This window comes from Pelecanus crispus, chromosome 3 (genome assembly GCF_030463565.1).
Source record: "Pelecanus crispus isolate bPelCri1 chromosome 3, bPelCri1.pri, whole genome shotgun sequence".
Lineage (NCBI taxonomy): Eukaryota > Metazoa > Chordata > Aves > Pelecaniformes > Pelecanidae > Pelecanus > Pelecanus crispus.
The window spans coordinates 79,344,226-79,362,928 of NC_134645.1; the positions used below are offsets into that span (position 1 = coordinate 79,344,226).

At 43.6% G+C, this 18,703-nt stretch overlaps 1 protein-coding gene across 1 annotated transcript in view; it reads left to right on the plus strand.

Moving 5' to 3' along the window:
* Window positions 1–2,027: 2,027 nt before the first annotated feature.
* REV3L (REV3 like, DNA directed polymerase zeta catalytic subunit) overlaps window positions 2,028–18,703 on the plus strand; it is a 133,141-nt gene continuing 116,465 nt past the window's right edge. Inside the window, exon 1 of the mRNA XM_075706686.1 lies at window positions 2,028–2,166. Coding sequence (XP_075562801.1) covers window positions 2,028–2,166 — 139 coding nt within the window. The remainder of the gene's footprint in view (window positions 2,167–18,703) is intronic.

Genomic DNA, 18,703 nt, shown 5'->3' on the forward strand with positions numbered 1-18,703 from the left:
AAGCAAAATGTGAAACATATGTTTTACATATTGGACTTTTGTCAGATTTTATAGATTTGTACATTTGTCTCATATCATCCAGTCATGCACGCACATGTAACAGTATCATTCTAAGTATATGCAGGAATATTTGGCCTCTTTATAGGCTGATCTTCCACGCTGCCAACTCTTTCAATATTTGCTGTGGGTTTTTTTTTTCGCCCTGAACCCTCAGCTCTGAGACAAAGAGACTGCAACAGGAATCCCAACTCAAGGTTTTTGTTATAATTTTAAATGAAAACTTGAGCGAGAGAGCTGGAAAAGGCAAAATAAGCTCTCCTAGAGGCCCAAGGACCAAGTAAGACAAACCTAAATCCTTGTAAATTTTACCCAAATTAATGACAGGGGGCAGGGAGGCACCTAGCTCTCAGGACTCGCTTCCCGCTGACTAACGCAGGTCTCCGAGGGGCTGTCTCGCCCACTCCGGCTGGGGTTCCGAAAGCCGGGTGCCCGACCCCAGGCTCGGGGCGCCCCCCCCCAGCCGGAGAGGGCCCAGGTGGCGGCCTCAGGACGACGAGAGGCCGCCCCCTCAGCCCCGCCAGGTAACAGCGCGGGCAGCTCCCAGCCCGACCTTTATTCCCGGGTCGCAGGAAGGTAACGGGCAAGCATGGAGAGAGGGGCGGGCGGGGGAAGAAAGAGACGCGGTAGCCGTGGGGAGAGCGGGGGAGGAGCGCGATGGGGGAGCACGCTGCGAAGAAGGGGGAGGAGGAAGCGGAGGCGGCCGCCGACGCGGGGCCGAGCCGCCCGCAGGGCCGGCGGGCAGGCTGCGAACAGGCCGCGGCCCAGCCCCCGCCGCTCCGCCGCAGCGCAGCGCGCCCCGCCCCGCCGCCACCCGCGCGCTCGGCAACGGCACCAACCGCCGCCGCCCTTCTCCAGGCCTCGCCCCCTCCCCGCAAGCCGCGCGCAGGGACCGTCACAACCAAAGGGGGCGCCGCCCCCAGCGGAAGCGCTACCGGCTACGCCCCGCCCCCCCCGGCCGCCCTGTGAGTAACGGCGGCAGGAGGTTTCCCCGTCTCCCTCCTCGCCCCCTTCCCTGCCGCCCCCATATTTTTTTTTTTTAATTTTTTTAGCGCCCCCCCCCTCCCCCCCGCAGGGTGCGGAGCCTCACCTTCCCGCAGCGAGGCGGCTCGGCATCCAAAATGGCGGCCGACCCAGCTTAACCCCATCGTGTCTCAGCAGCGCTCCCTCCCCCGCCCCAGCCCGTCCCATCCGCGGCTCGGGGTTCCGCAGCCTCACCCTAGCCCGTGCGGCCGATCGCCGAATCGCCGAGCTCCCCCCCCCCCCTTTCCCCGCCACCGAGGGGAGCAGCACAAGCACTGGGAACGTTTTCCCCCGCTCCCACGCACACTCGCGCCCCGTCTGCTGAGCCCACCCGAAGGGGGGGGGAGGGGGGCGTGTGCTGTGACGCCTCCCCTGCTCGCTACCCCCCCCCAACACACGGCCCGTCCACCTCCCCGTTCCCCCAATGGTTGCGTCCGTGACATCATCATCATGGCAACAACAGCTGCAGCCCGGAGCCGGGGAGCCGCCGCCGCCGCCGAGGTCTCCGTGCTGCTGCGTGGGGACGGGCCCGCGCTGCCCGTGAGGCGCTCGCGGCCGGCCGGGCTCTAGAGCCCGCGGGGCGTCCCGGCCCCAGCGCGCGCCGCCGCGCACGCGCCCGGAGGAGCGGCAGCAGCGGGAGGCGGCGGCGGCGCGGGGGGGAGGAGGAGGAGGGGGGGGGGCGGAGAGCGCGAGCGAACAGCGACAGACAGAGAAGGCGCGCGCCTGTGCGGGCGTGCGTGTGTGTCTGTGTGAGAGGCTGTGCGCGCGCCGGCGGCGGGGCGTGCGTGCGTGTGCGCGCGCGGGCGGGCGAGCGAGCGAGCGAGGGAGGAGAGGCAGGCGGGGGGCTGCGCTCGCTCGCTCGCTGCGGCGGGGGGGAGCCGTGCGGGCTCCGCGCTCGCTCGCTCCCTCCCTCAGTGCGTGCCTCGGCGGCGGCGGCGGCCAACAACATGTTCTCAGTGCGGATCGTGACTGCCGACTACTACATGGGCAGCCCGCTGCCCGGCCTGGACCCCTGCCAGTCCCACTTCCGAGAGGCCCCGACCAGGCGGGTGCCCGTCGTGAGAGTCTTCGGCGCCACCCCTGCAGGTAAGGGACCCCCGCCGCCGCCCCCCGCCCCCCCGCCGCCGCCTCCGCCCGGGAGGGAACGGCCCCGCTGCGGCGCGGGTCCGGCTGGCGCCGGGCCCGCCGCCGGCCCCCCCCCCCCCCCGCCCGCGGCGGAGGCAGCGGCAGCTCCTGCTCTTTGTGGCGGGGTCGCGCCCCCCCCCCGCCGCCGCCGCTGCGGCTGGTCTCACCTGCCAGCGGCGGCTGCGAGGGAGCGCGCCGGGCCCAGCCGGTCCCCGGCGCCGCGGGGCGGCGGCGGCCGGCGAGGAGGGTACCTGCCCCGGGTGTCCCCGCGGGGGAGCCCGGCAGCCGCCGCCGCGGGCGGAGGTGTCACGTCGTGTCGCGTCCCGCCCGCACCCCCCCCCCCCCGCAACCCGGCGGCGGGGGGCCGCGGGGCAGGGCCGCAGGTGCGGGCCGGGGCGGAGGGCCCGCGGCCGCCGGGGCTTTGTGCGCGGCGCGGCCGGCGTGGGGGCTGCCCCGGGCGAGCGGCCGCAGCTGGGCAGGCGCCGGGGGCAGGCGCCCGCTCCGCGCCCCGCACCCCGCGAAAGGGCAGGGTAGCGGCGGGCGGGAGGGGTGTTCCTGCGGGGCGAGTCGCGAAGGGGCGAGCGTGTAAGGGGAGACCTTGGAGCGTAGTCACGAGTGAGACTTCTGCGGCTCTTACGAAGTGGTTTTTTTTTTATGTCGGTCTGAACGCTTAGCGTGGTACAAATCGCGTGAAACGGTTGGCATTGGTGCTGCACTGCAGAAGGGAACGTCCTAACCGCTGGCCACATGTTGCCCCTTGAGACTTCCTAATGTCACATCCCACTTCTTTATTCCCTCTTCCCTGTGGGCTCATGGCTATAGCCTTCCCACATCTCAAGTATGTTTCCGACCGTCAGAACAAATTTCCAACACGTTTAATATTTAGGAAAATGAATTTAATATTTATCGTAATTTACCCATACATTAAATATTAAGTCGGAAAAAAAAATACCCACCCTGTTCTTTGAGATGTTAGACGTGTTAAGCATCATTGCTTGTGATCCCTTTATACTTATGTTGTGTAATGCTGACCTTGGGAATTAAGGTATTTCTGCATATTTTATTGACTTACATGTTGAAAATGAGGTATCGGTATGTATGCTAAATGTTAGGCAAGACAAAAAACATGTAATAAAAAAGCATAGTAACGGTATCTTTCCCTTCACCCAGTTATTATAGTAGAGCAGGTTTGTTGTTGTTGTTTTGGGTTTTTCTTTTTAATTTAGAATTCTCTCTCTGTTCTCTGTTTAGGCACAGAGGAATGCGAGATATAAAAGCTGTTGTGATCCGATGCATCTGCAGCGCCAAATTATTAAGCGGATGAGTGGGATTAATAGATACAATATTGAAATAGTGGGACCTATTTTATTGTAGTTCTAATTTTGCGTACAAATGAGATATTATGTAATAATATTTATGTAATGGCATGAGTAACTATTTCATTATTAAAAAATGTAGAGCCTGAGGTTGTCTGGCAGGTAGCAGGCTTTCTGTGCGTGCATGTGGTTAACTCATTAAGGCTTATTTTCTTTTAAGAAAATATTTAGGCTGTGCCATATCATGAATGTGGCATCATAAAGTAAACAGTGAAGTAGTTTAGTTGTCCAGCTATTAGGAACACAGTAGGAAATCCCTGGCTTCCCAAACTGTAAACTTTAGTATTAGTTTGCATAATATATTAGTGTTTCTAATTCATCTTGGTTAGAGGAGACGCTTCACTACAGTCTGCAAAGGAAGTGTGACTTGGCTATCTTCTATTTATTTCCTTGTTAAACTTTTTAATGCCTTTTTTTCCTTTCTGTACCTTTAGTAATATTTGCTAATAAGCTTCAAGAACTTCTTATTACATCTCTGTGTTACTTTTTTGCCTTTTAAAAAAAGGCAAATGTAATTCTGTCTCTTTTCAGAGGTGTTGGACCTAAGCAGTCATTGTCAGAAGTAGTGCATGTGACTTCAGAAAGAGGGCTATCCAATTATTTAATTGAGAGTTGAAATATGAAATGAAGTAAAATCACTTATATCCACCTTGACATTTTCTGTGAGGAAAAAGAAATACTAAAACCAGCTTCTAATATACTGTATAAGGCAATGGGGTGTACTTATCGTTTGGCTTACAGGCAGCGTGATGCTTGTCTTCACTTGAGCTGTCTGGATAAGAATAACCCTTTCTCGTTGGGCTTAACGTGTATATCTTGCCTGTGGGAAAGGTGCTCAGTTGCCATGCTGCCCACGTGACAGCAAACCACTATGTCTGTGTAGGCTGCTTCACCTCCGGCGTGATTAGCTCTGCGCGAATCTTGGTATGTTTAAAGCTGCGCGTCCATGCTGTGCAGCTAATTGGGAGTCAGGTTCAGAACAGACTCCAAATTCCACCTGCTGAGTGAAGGGGGATTGATTGGTATGTGGAAGTGGCTTATGCAGATGTTCAGAAAGACAAACGTCTAGCAGCACTGTAGCTTGTGTCTAGTATCAGCTACGGATGTTGGTTCTGAAGGCAGCTACCTACTCTTTCTGCCTCTTCTTCTGGAGGTGTTGCGCTCGGTGAGGTATGTGAATGACAAGGATTGCCAGTATTTTTATCTTTGAGGGCTTTTATGTAACCCTCTACTCAACAATTGATTTGTAAAGGTCTGCTGGTACAATCTATAAAATTAAAGCGGTTTGTGGTATGGTGGTTGGGGGAGGTAAAAACCAGACTTTTAATTACACATAATGGAAGGATGAACTCACAGAACAGACTACTGTGGCAATAACGTCTGACAACTTCTTTAGGTCTTTTGAAGAAGAAATCTCATTGTATTTGGCAAGACTGTGTGAGTCATCTCTTGATGTCCTACATCTTTGCGTAATAAGAGCTTGAAAGGCAAGGAATCAAAATTTGCTTTAAGCCCAAAGATCTGCCTACTGTTTTCAGTTGTTCTGCGAAATACAAAGAGTAAAATTCTGACTACAATAGCAAAAGGTGAAGTGAAGCACTATGAGGATTTATGTTTGAGTGCACCTTAGCTGGTTGAGCCATTTCATTCCATTTTAGCCGTTTGGTGTTGAAGCAGACTGGCATGTCTGTTGACATAGCGACTTGGACAAAAGTATAAAGTCAGAAATGCTACAACACTGCGATGGTGGAAATACAGTGAAAGCAGTGTTAAATTCATGCTTTGTTGTATAAGATCATAGATATTATTTGATACAGTAGTCTTTGTATCTCTAAAGGAGTCTCATAATATTGCTGCCTATATTTAAAAATAATAGATTTTAATTCACTGGGTAATGCTCAACTATGAAACAAAATTTCATTATATTCTCAGGCAGTATTTTTCTGCTAGCTAGCAATTTTTATAAATGCTTTTTATAAAAAAAGAAAAAAAAACCTTTGAGAAATTGCAAGGCCTGTTTTTTAGAGTGAAATCATAATGAAAATGGAATTTTCTGTTTACCTATGGTCTTTCGTTTAATTGGTAATTCTTGAATTGTCATTCTTGCTGCTAAGTTGTGGTCTGTGGAGATATCAAAGTTTTCCTACTAGCTATTGGCCATTTCACGCTCTTGGAGTCTTTCCTCAAGATTTCACTGACCACTTCAAAATAAGTATGTGAGTGCTCAGTTGGGTGTTTCTGTCAGGTGCTTATTCAACCGCAGGAAGACAGAACCAAGCTATAAATCCATCCATAAAGAAATCAGGGTGAGACTAGATGTCATGTTAGGAGAGACATTACCAAAGCAGCTGAGGTTGCTAAATCAGCGCTTCACTTAACAAGACTGAATGCAAGTAGCTGAGGACACTAATCGTAAACCACATACAAGATACCTGTTGGTGCATGATGAGTATTGTAAAACGGATAGTTGAAATATTTTTTTAAAAAATCAGAATTCTGATTTGGGTGTGATTTGAGGCTGATATACATGATAAATTTTACAGAAATAGGTAAACATTTTAAATTGCTTTTGAAGGGTGTTAGTCTGAGAAATGTGTGTTCAATTGACAAGAGGGCCTTTGGAGAAGGCAGATTAGGAATTTACCTAAGAAAGAGCAATGTGTAATTTGAGGAATAATGTGACTCTGCTGTCCCCAACTGCCACTTTATATATTTGTCTCTTTTTGAAGGTTTTTGTATTTTACATTATGAAATCACTGATCCAAGAATGAATCTTACTTCAGGGCAGCACAAAAACTCAGCCAAAGAGGAGGATGTTTTCAAGTTACTCTTGCATGCCTTTGATACCAATTTTTTTTGAGGCTAGGTGTAATTTAGAGTAGGGGTTTACAGTCAGCAAAATCTGCATGCGTTTCAGGTAGACGTCTAAGTTTGGTGGCTTCACTTCTTGGTTTTCTGAGAAGGGGGAAAAAGGCAGAGGCAAATGCTCCAGCTCAAACCTGGCTCCCTTCCAGCAGCAGTAGCTCTGGTATGATTCAGTGAGGGGGCCTGCTTATCTTCTTTCTTCTGTTTTTCCCTCCCCTTTCCCCCTTCACTGACCTGGCTGTATATCTGATCCCGTCCCAGTGTCTTTCCTCCGTTGCTGCTCGCTTGAGAAGGAATGAGCTCATTGCAGGAACTTGCTGCTTTCTACGCTCAGCTCATGGTTAACTTTTTTCTCCCCTCATTTTCATTACCATTGCAGACACTGTGTCCCACAGTGGTCATTCCCGGTGTCCTCCTTGGTTCATTATCCCAACATTCACAGCCAAGCATCGTTCCAGTTGCCGCTACTTCCCATATTCCATTTCTCAGAAGTGGGCACTTCTTTTTAACAGTCTTGCAGTCCCTTCTGTGGCTTCACAGTGAGGGTATAGGGATGCAAAATAGGATACAGCCATTGTGGTGAGGCTTATGCCTCTGCCTTACCTTTTCACACCCTCTCCCAAAATATACCAGCATACAACTCTTGATAGGGGGTTATTCTGTGGACTGCAGCATGGCCTAGAACATTTTCAGCATCGTGCGGTGTAGCTCCACTTCCAGCATACCATTTCTGTATCTTGTACTGGCAGGCTTCTTGTTCTTCTGAAGATTAGCCTCATGTCCATTTGTTTTTCTTCTCTCCAGAGGTTTATAGCTTCTGTGAGTTGTGAACAGGGCTGGAGTAGGAATAAGGATTTTGAGATAATGTATTTATTTTGAGATTGTTTTCAGTGTTTGAGTTTTGTCAATGATGTGATTGGAGCTCATTAGCCTGTAACTTACCTGGTTTTTAAAAGGATGTGTTTTCTAGTGTGTTGTGGGTGGGGTTTTTTGTTTTGGTGGGTTGGGGTTTTTTTTGGTTGGTTGGTTGGGTTTTTTTTTTTTAAGAACCTTCTCATTTTTTTTGAGGTATTTGTTACATACTTTGTATAGATTGCTGGCTGAGTTGTTTGAGCAATGAGAGGCTGCCTGAATAAACCGAGATTCTGCTCCACTGGCATGAAACTCGATAAGTAGCAAATTTAGTACCCATGCATATACGGCTTGCTTTAATTCTGTTTCTTAAAGAAGCCTTAAAATACTGTGACAAAATCGATGTTCTAACTAGAATCCAGCTATTGGTTTTATAACCATTCTTCTGTTTGCTACTGCAGAGTACCTCTTGGTCAAGTCACTGAATATATTTGTGCTTTTGTAATTAAATCAAAAAAATACATGTATCACTGACACTACATGCTTGGAGCTTCATGAGCTGCAGACTTCAAAGTCTTTCACAAAGTAGCTGCATCTATATTGGGTCTAATGTATAACTTGGGACTGATTTTTATGATCAGTGCCCCTGGAAGTAGACTAACAGCTTATCTATCTCAGCTACAACTTCCAGTTCTGTTACGTACTTCTTAAGGGTGCTTTTTGGCTGCTTGTTGAAATACCTTCTTTTTCAGTGTGTAAAATGAACCTCCTCAAAATAACACACTGGTCTGAAAATAGTTCTCTCTCTTATTTTTACCAGAGTAGCACATGCATATCACAACAGAGGTTGGCAGGATTAGACAATGTGTAAACACTCAGTGAGAAACAGCTCCTGCTTAGTAATTTTTGCAGCCTGAGTAGACAAGATAAATCTCTGGAAGAAGGAAACAGGTGCGGTAACACCATCCATGCTATCTGTTTCTTCTCAGTCTCTTGTTTCAGAGTTCTAGTATTGATCATTTAATACCTTGTTGTGCTAACTGTTGTCATTACCCTGTTTTTGTCCTTTACCCTTGATTGACTTGATTGACCTCCATGTGCAGTGGGCCTATGAGAAGGATGATGATGACAATGAAAATGTAACCATTTGGAAAGAGGCAGCATGAGCACTCACACTAAAAGATTTACAGTGGGTGTTCAGTCTCACAGATGAAGCAGCTGAAATCTTTGAGAATGATTGGACAGGGTCACTGGAGATTCAGTTTCATGTTAAGGGAGATCTGCTGATCAAAATCTCAGGACAATTCAAGTCAACTTCCCCGCCCCAGTTAAGCATTCTGTATCTCCAGCTATTGCAAAGCCAGCTTCTGAAAAGCCGGCATCTCATCCTTCTCATCTGTTATCTTTGGATGTTGAGTTGACAACTGATGAACTTGCTTTTTCCCCTCTGTCTGCTGTGTCATATGTACTACCCCTGTGTGTTACAATTGTGCGTGTTTTTTAAGTTCCTGTATATATCTCCTCCATATTACGTTTATTCTGTGGGGAAAAATTGTTTCACAGTGTATTGAATTGCTATCTCACATTTCAGGAACATGCTGTTGACAGACAGCAAGGTATACCTGTGTAAAGAAAATAATGGATTTGCTTAGGGTCCCACATCAAATCAATAGCAGAACTGGTAGTACAATGAAGAAGCTACTGTCTACAAGCAGTGTTATTTCCGTGCTACTACTCTGCCAAATAATAAATGAACGTAAACAGTAAAGTAATGTTCTTTTTTATGTTGACCAAAGCTGTATTTGTGGTAACAAGTATAACATTAAGGCCTAGGCTCGATTAACAAGGTCCAGGGACTGGTTGCAAAGATCTGCCATGAAATCTGTATAGTTAGGCTGTAATTTGTACTGTTATTCATGATACCTGTATGTATTCTGGTGAAACCAATAATTGTGAGGAATGCAGTGGAATAAGCAAGTATATGAGCTTGCAAACGGGCAGTATTTTTCTGCCGGTGATACAGTTACTTTAAGACTGAGGATAGAGCCCAAAATATAGAATAATCTAAACAAATGACCGAAAAGTTTGTACTAGGTATAGGGACTGTCTGAAATGCCAGTGTTTGCATAGGCTTCATTCATGCATGTTTGTTCAGGCTCTTTTCTTTCAAGAGCTGCTTTTTATTACAGAGAAGTTATAAGGTGTGTAGAAGTTTGTGGGTTTTTTGGCAGGGCATTTAAATAAAACTTCACGCTTGCTGGCTGTGGTGGGCCATATGGCTTGTTAGGGAGCCATTTGATGTCTGTATGCTCCACCCTTTCTGTGATCAGCATGCAGACAGCCATTTCAGATAACTTCTTCCCCCACTCATATATGTGCAGCCCGTCATGTTGACTGCGCATTTATGAGTTCATGTTATGTGACCTTGGTGGATGTGTGCATGCCTTCTCAGATTCTCAGGTTGTGGAGGTATTGGAGATATTCAGAAGCCATCTGGACATGGTCCTGGGCAGCTGGCTCTAGGTGGCCCTGCTCAAGCAGGGGGTTTGGACCAGGTGACCTCCAGAGGTCCCTGCCAACCTCAACCATTCTGTGGTTACTGAGATTACTCTTGTCAGCAGTGAGTATCCAGGTGCTCTTTACAGCCTGTTTGTGTGTCCAAGTAAACACAGTTGCATCCAAATGGTGTGGAAAGGTTGCCAGGTAGCTGTCTTTAAGTTGATTACCCTGCAGCTGTAAAAGTTACTGGAAGGTTTTGGAGGTGTTAGTGAAAACTGATTTAGATTTGGAAAGAAGAAGAAAAGAAAGAATATTCACTACAGAGACCATTGCTAGGTTGGCTTTGTCCCTCAGTGACAGGTTCTTTTCTTAAAAATTACAGAGAAAGCGGGAGCAGCCACTGCTTATTTACATTCAAGTTGTGCCTCTGTACTGTTTGCTGACTAAACCAGTGTTTACTACAGCAAGGCTGTATGTCCTATTTTAGGCGCAATAGCAACATGCGGTACTCGGTGCGAATATTGAAAGGGCTGTGGAATGTTGCACCTAATCCACAATACTTGACATTACTCCTCAGGGGAGGTTTACAATACAAGTTTTCTGAGTTTTGTATAATGAGATGTATAATGAGTCTTTCATTTTGTGTTTGAAACTACCTAGGTGGGTTTCTGTATAGCACAAATCTTATTAAGCAGTGGGAATTGGAAACTGATTCAGCCTTCGCTTCTGCAGGTACTGCCTTCAGATCAGTAATGAACAAATTTTTATTGCTGCCACCCCTGTTATATTTATTATCCAGTGGAGGAGGTTATTTTCTGGAGTTCTCAATATAGCAGCTTTTATATTTCCTTTTAAAAAGTTACCTCTTTAACCTAGCTAAAATGTTACAAAAGACTTTCATTACAGGTGAATCTTCCTTCATGTTCTTGTATATTTTTATCCATTGACCATTAAGCAAATGGTTTTGAGGCGTTCACATTTGTAAGCAGTGAAACCTATTTTACTGTCTGTAGGAAATCAGAAGAGATTACAGGCAGCTCCTTAGGTTGAGGTAAAATTTATCTATTTTTGTAAATACTTGGTATCAAATATTTTAATTTTTGAGCTGTTTGAATTAGTTTTGTAGAACTGAGGCTTAACTGTCTTTACTGTTAGACCTAAATAGTAGCAGTAAAAACAACACAGTTCTTCTGTATTATCTGTTTGTCTGTTTCCTACAATAGGAGTTTGTTTTTACCGTCTAATTAACGTTGAGGTTGGAAGGGACCTTTAGAGATCATCTAGTTAGTAGTCCAAGCGCCCTGCTCAAAGCAGGGTCAGCTCCAAGGATGGAAATGCCACAACCTGTCTGGGTAGGTTCCAGTGCTGACCACCCTCAGTAGAACAAAACAAACAACAGAAAAAAAAGAAAAAAACAAAAAAAAAACCCCAAACCCACCCAAAATGTTTTTTTAAGTTTCTTGTGTTTCAATTTGTGCCCATTGCTTCTTGTCCATTTACTGAGCACCACTGCGGAGAGTCAGACTCACTCTTCTTTGCTGCTTCCTATCAGGTATTTATACACATTGATAAGATTGTCCCCCCCCAACCCCCAATCCTTCTCTTCTCGAGGCCACAAAATCCTGACTCACGTGGCCTCATCATCTTCATGGCCTGGCTCCAGTGTGTCCATGTCTGTCTTGTACAGGCGAACCCAGGCCTGGACCCAGCACTCCAGATGCGTCTCACCAGTGCCGAGTAGAGGGGAAGGGTCACGCCCCTCAACCTGCTGGTGGTGTTCTTCCTAAATGCAGCTCAGGACACTGTTGGCCTTCTTTGCAGCTGAGGCACATTGCTGGCTCATGTTCATCCAGGACCCCTGGGTCCTTTTCTGCAAAGCTGCTTTCCAGACAGCCTGCCTCCAGGCCATAGTGATGTATGGAGTTATTCCTCCCCAGGTGAGGACTTTGCACTTCCCCTTGTAGGGCTTCATGAGATTCCTCTCTGCCCATTTCTCCAGTCTGTCAAGGTCCTGCTGAATGTCAGCACAACCCTCTGGTGTATAAGGCACTCCTCCAAATCTTATCATCTGCAAACTCGCTGAGGGTGCACCTGTTCAATGTCCAGGTCATTAATGAAGATGTTAAATAATATTGGCCTCAGTATTGACCTCTAGAGTACACCATGAATGACTGGCCTCCGTGTTCCATTATTGCAAGGCTGCTGCTCCTCACTTAAGTTAAATTTCTCTCCTGCTGCATAACAGTCAAATCTGTTTTAGAGCTCTCGGTGTGTTTTGCTGTTACCTCTTCCTTTTTTTAACATGCCATCCTCTGAGGTGAAAGTATATGCGCTTCATTTCACTTCTGGTTACAGCAAGGTTTGTTTTGTAGGGCTTATAAAAATTTCTATGTAGGTATCTCAGGTACGGCATGACTATGTAAAAGTAATAAATTCTGGGTCTGCGTTTTCTGGTTTTTGATGGTGTGTTTTACCTGAACAGAAAACATAGGAATGATGTAAAATAACTGAATATAAGTCATCATTTGACTAAAAAGGTGTTCTGTGTCAGAAACACAGTTTTAAATTGTCCTATGTTTTCCTTACTTCAGAAAAGTGGCATATGTTGTGCATAAAGTAATTTAACTTGCCATGGTAGTTTAGGTCATTCTTTATTACGCCTTTTTATGTATGGTTCTGAAGGAATTTGTGCATTCACGTGTACGTTTGTAAACCTGCAGTTACCATGCAGAGATGAATTTAGTATCTTTACAGTCAAATTCCTGTTTTGAGTCAGATGCATTTAAAAAAACCCCCCAAAACCCACCAAGAAACCCCCTCCCCCTGCCTTAGGATAGCTGGGAAGAACAGAATGAAGTTCTGCTAAGCATTTACAGATTGTGCCAGCATGTCAGGTTTTGGTGAGCATGTGTTCTTATGCCAGTAGTTGGAAACCTAATCAAGGAAATAAATAGTCATTTTAACCACTGCTGTATTAAAGATGAAAGACTTAAGAACAGAAACCAGTTGTTTTAGGCAGTGTGCAGATAATGGTGGATAGTCCTCACTCCAAAAAAATTATGTTCTGTAGGAACGGAGTGTTTAAAGGTGTAGAAAGAGTGATATGTTATGAAAACAGATGGCACGGCAATATTGTTAGTCATGATTTTGAAGTGGAATTTTGTAGGAGGGATTGCCTGAATGGAAAAACAGGAGGAGGGGAGGATGTGTTGAAAGGAAGGCTGGGAACGGAAAGGAATATGTGGAGCATGTGAGGTGAGCTGGGGAGGGGGGGTTGGACGAAGAAGAGTGCTGAGAGCCAGGACTGTGGAAAATACTGACGTTGGGAGTTGCAACAACAGGGACCAGCTATCTAGAGCAGTTCCCTTTTGATTTCACTTGCTTTAGCTCATGGGGCTGATTCATCCCCTGGAATTTCTTATCTCCAGACTTGTGGCTGGAAGTAGATGAGGTGTTATGTGAGGCTTATTGCTCTGTGCAGTGGGAGAAGAGAAAGAAAACAAAGTCTTCCCAATTGAGAACTGTCCAAGAGGTGTAGAACATAGCGGAGAACTACAGTATTCTCATGAGCACTGCAGTTTGTGAGCACGTTTTGTGCTGCCTGCTTTCGTGAAAATATGTATTATTATTTTCAGGTTAAGGGATGTGAAAATGTAAATAAAACAAATTCTAAATACCTGGTGTTCGTCTTCCCAGTGTATCAGTAGAATTAAACTAAAACCATCCAGAGTTTAAGCCTGACTCTGTAGTGTGATACATGCACAAGAAAATACATCTTTTGCTGGTAAAGATAGGTGGGTCTGCATAATGTAGGTGCATATGTGGCAGATTTAAAAAACAGAACAAAACCCAAACACAGTGAGAAACAGGTCACTTCTTCAACTGGTCATCTCTTCTTTAGTGTAAATGGGCTTTCTGTAGCCTGTTCGTATATCACGTTCTTCAGTTGCTTCCTTAAAAATCTTACTTGTTTTGTGTAAGATTGATTTGTTGAAAGAAAACCTTAGCAACATCTTATTCTTTCCAAGTAGTCTTTGCCTTTTTCAGAATGTCATTCTCTTATGGAAACCACTAGCAATACAGTGTTTTAATTTTATTAATAATTTGGCTTCTGTAGCCGTCTGACTCGGAGTAAACCATTTAATTTTACTGAATGTTTGAATTCTGTAGGTTTTAAAGGATGAGTGGTTGCATTTTTCATTTGTAGTACCCTCATGACCAGGCACTTAGTATTTGATATTTCTGATAGCAGAACACTGACGGTGAGAGGCTGAAGCTTATGCATTTGACAGTAAAGTTGTGGAGATAAAATGGTGATGGAAAAATAACAGTAGATCAGAGTGGAGCTGGCCAGAGAAACGTTAGCAAGAAGTTGGTTTAGGAGAAAACCTGGTGACGAAGATTGCAGTGCAATGCTTTTATTATCTGAAGATATGTAATTTGGTATACAAGGGTCAGGAGAAGCACAAGTAACGTTTAAAACCGAGTACAAAACTTTGGCTGTTTTTACAGCTGCTCTGCAGCAGCCATCAGTTGAAACTTAAAGCATGATCATACAGTCGAATCTCTGCACATGCCTCTAAGATGGATTGATGAGTTTTCAAATCCAGTAGCTTGCATTTTTTTTTCTCCCATAATTGGTTAATGATTTGAAACGTTTTATGGTGTGCAGTGTCGAACAGGAGTTTCTTAGTCCAAGAGTTTGATGCAGTCACTTTGCATAAATGTTGCTTTCTGAAGCCATCTGATTTTATTTGGCTTATGTTTGGACAAATGCACAGTGTGGTTATTTGATAGTGCTTTTACACTAGGAAGTCAGAATTGCGGGGAAGGGGGAAGAGGAGGGGAAGGACTGATGCAACATTTTGCTGATCTGCGGAGGCTTTGAGGGGAGGGTTGGTTTTGTTTTTTTTATGGAGGTAGACTCCTAAAATAATTGGGTTCTTTGTTAGCACAGTGTAATTGAGGTTTCAACTGTTCTAGAGCTGAAAATAACTTACTGTTTCAGAGTATTTTGTGAGCTGCTTATTGATGCTGTAATGGGTAACTAAAGAAGGGTAGATGATTTTCTACCAGTTGTGTGTTCTGAAATACTGCTCACATTGAAGCTCTGCAGAAGAATTCTCCTGTTTCAGTTCATCAAAATAGTAAAATGGGATACTGCTAGTGATAGAGGTAGTATATTCATGTGAGGATTGCAGGAAGAGACTTATATGAACAGCAAAAGAGGAAAAAATAAAACTTGGGGAATTAGAAGTCTATTCTATCTGCAGTCATGAAGGAGTCTCAAATTTTTTTCCTTCTAAACATTATTAAAATGGTTTCTTAATTTCTTCAAATATGTGGTGATCTGTTACACATACCAGCCATTCCTTAATGTAACTAGGCATGATGGAGTTAGATACACTCTGTTATTCTAAGTCCAGCTCTTCAGTATCTGTGAATTGTATATTTAAATGCATACCCAGAACCATAGTCTTTTTGACAGAATAGAACCTAGTATAGCTGTTACAATCTTATGATACAGTTTTCAACAAAATTTTGTATGTTAAAATTTAATAAAATTCTAATTTTTCACCTTTTTCTTTGCAATTAAGTCATAATGGGAAAATTCTGCAACTGTTATATTGATGCCCTTTATTTTCTTAGTTCTTAGGAGAGGAGAGGAGGAGTATGTGCTAGGGAGAGCTATCCCCTAAATCTTTGGCTCTGCCAATACCAGAGTGATTGGATATGAGTGCAGTCTCTTGTAATTATACTTTGAAGTGTGTGTTTCATTTGTTGGTGTGGGTTTGTTAGGAAAAATTAAAATGTTTCGGAAAATATTGTTTAAAAAATCAGTTTAAAGATTAAACTTGTAATTAAGGGTGATAGTGTCATCTATACAAAAGGAATGACTTCTAGTAAACTTCTAGAAAACTGATGGCAGTTTTGGTTTTGGGTTGGGTTTTTTTGTGTGTGTGTCAGTTTTCTAAATATTCTTAAAAATAGGTTATTGTCACTGGTGCCAGCCAAAATCTCTCATTGTTACTTCTTGGGTGGATTTTTCTATGAAACTTACAATGCTAGGCTGGCACAATGTTGTTGTCATAGTGGTAGTGAACTGGACCTTAATTATAACTCCACAAATTCTTTCCAGTGTTCCAGCTAAGGAATAAACCATGAAATCCTATTTGTGATTACTGTTAGAATACTAAACAATTATTTTTAAAAGTACGATTTTTCTTTCCTCATTGTAGTGCTTCTATTCTCTCCATTTTAAAACAAATGTGAGAACTAAATGTAGTTCTATGTAATGTCTTAAAAAATCACTTTATGAAAGAAAACAAGATTACATATTCCAAAGTACAGCAGCTGTTTTACAGCATCTGAATACAATGATTGTTTTTTCCAAAGCACTGTGTTTTAAGCAGTCTCTAATTTGAGTGTTTAATGTATTGTGATTATTAATACAATAATATAAAGGAACTCCATATTATCTGATATTATCGTTTGCAAGCTAGGATTGGAATTGAAAGGAAAGAACATGGGGGTTTTGTATGTAAGGAAATGGTCTTTTTTTTTTTTTTTTAACCTGCTGGGTTGGGCTTTTTCCTATTTTTGATCAGTTTTCAGTTGACCAGCAAAATTCATCACCATGATACATTACATATTTTACAAGGAGAAAAGTGTTTTTTTCATCAACCTATGTTCTAGTAGCTGCCAGCATTTAGAACAAGGAAATCTCCAAGTTGATATTGGAGGCTAGCCATGTAAGAGGATAAGGCGCCAACTGCATGAAGTGTTGTTTTTCTGGCAAATAGCTTCTGTGTACACTCATCCCTAACTCAGAAGTAAATCTGATCTGAGGTAGTTTCTGCTTTTGTGAGTTAGTTGAAGTTTAGCTCTGAATTCATGAACCATAGGTCACATCTGTAGTGAAAATTGTTGTTCTTTGACTGTTTTTGTAGTTGCACAGTGAGGTCAAGAGCTCTTTTTCCATTCAGGAACTTTGGTTACAATTTAAAATCAGCTCAGTTGAAACTGGACATCATTGTCTCTCATTGCCAAGCTGTATGTTGAACTATTTAGCTTTAAAAAGGCTTCTGAAAATCATTCCTCATGAGGCTTAGTGGTATTTCTACATAGGCCCAATCATAGACAAAAGGCTTGACTCCAAAGAAGGTTTCTAACGGTTGGAATTGTTGTAGTTTTGTATTAGAATTTGCTCAAGTAGTTCAGAAATCTGTTTAGAAAATGTCTGGTTTTTTTTTTTATCATGAATGTAGTGAAAATGGAGTGATCTTGTCCAAAAGTGTGAAATAAACTGATGCAAAAGGAAATTGTGGATGCAATTAGAACTCATAATTCCCATTTAAGTGAAAGGTGAAAAAAAGTGAGAAGTGCAGTAGATGATGATTATAATTCATACTTGTTTAGAAATGGGTTGCACTTTTTCCAGTGGGGAGACAAATATTTATGTTCTCTAATTGTCTGTTAACAAAGACCTTGATACCTAGCTATTGAACAGTAGCAGCCACAATAACAGGATTGGGGGGGGGGGGGGGGGGAGGTCAATTTAAAGGTTTTTGTTAACTCGCCATTGTTGTAGGAAATCACATATTAGATCTTCCTTTGTTTTAAGACAGTTTCCTAATATTTGAGACACGATTAAAATTTCAAGGGACAATTCTTCAGCTGAGTGCAAGGAAGTTTGTCAGTAGATGATCTGGCTAATGTGGTTCCCTAGCATCAAGACTTGATTTTTCAAAAGTATATAATCACTCTTCCTATAAAATCAGTATATTTTCTGGCTACCTCCAGGAGTTCCAGCCTCACAGTCATTTTTTTAATAGAAATGTGCTACAAATGTTTTTATTTAGAAACAGTACTTGGAGTCCTGTGTTTTTTTTCTAGTGCATAATTGTCAAGGGTAGTTAGTTATTTGTGGGAGAGAATAAGCAGAACCCACAGTCTCACTTGTGATTTGCGTATTAGGTTAAGTTTTTAGTTTTTATGACTGTAATTTTTAAGTGATTGCTATTTTTCATGCAGTCATAACTTAAGGTTTTTGTCTCCCCCACAACTCCCCAGTTCATGTTCTAAACAGAATTTTATACATCAAGACCTGAAAACCTGATAATAGCAGGATAAACCAAAAGACTTGTCACATCAAACCACTGCCCTTTTGAGCAATATCTCTGTTGTTCGGTCATTACTTTGTACTTTTACTAATTAGAGTTATTTTAAATGGGATTAAAATCTTGCAAGAGAATAATTCATTCAAGTTGGCCTTTCAAGATTACATTCAGATTGAAAGCTGAGAATCACATGCAGAACCTTTGCAAAGACATTTGACTTTTCTTTCTTTTAATTCTACTCCTGCAAAGAGACTTTTTTTTTTAGTGTTTATCACATATATAGACTGCATTTCTGTCTGAATGCCATATATGCAGTCAGCGAATGATCTTGTGCTTTAAAATACTTACATAATTCTTAATTTGGTATTATAGATATAGAGTCAAGACTGAGGGATTGAATAACTTGTACAAGGTCATGAGGGGTTTGAAGTGGGATTCATCCTTTTCTTGTCTTTGGGTGTCTTAATCACAAGACCATCATTTAAGATAATGATATGCACCGGTGCTTCTAAGAATTCCTCACAAGGTTTGTGCTTTTATGCCATAATATTGTGTGCAGATTTGTACAGCTAAACTAATGAGCAGACTGAAAACAGACATTGTAGAATATGTATTGAAAAGTTATAAACCAAAAGGTGTTATTAAAAGGATGTATTTCAAGGGGAGCCAAAGATGGCTGTGTTCATCAGTTTCAGCTTATTTCATTAAAGTTTTTGCTCTTTTTCATCACGTGCTAAGAAAGATTTTGAGTATTCTGTGCTGATAAATGATTTTGGAGACTGCAGC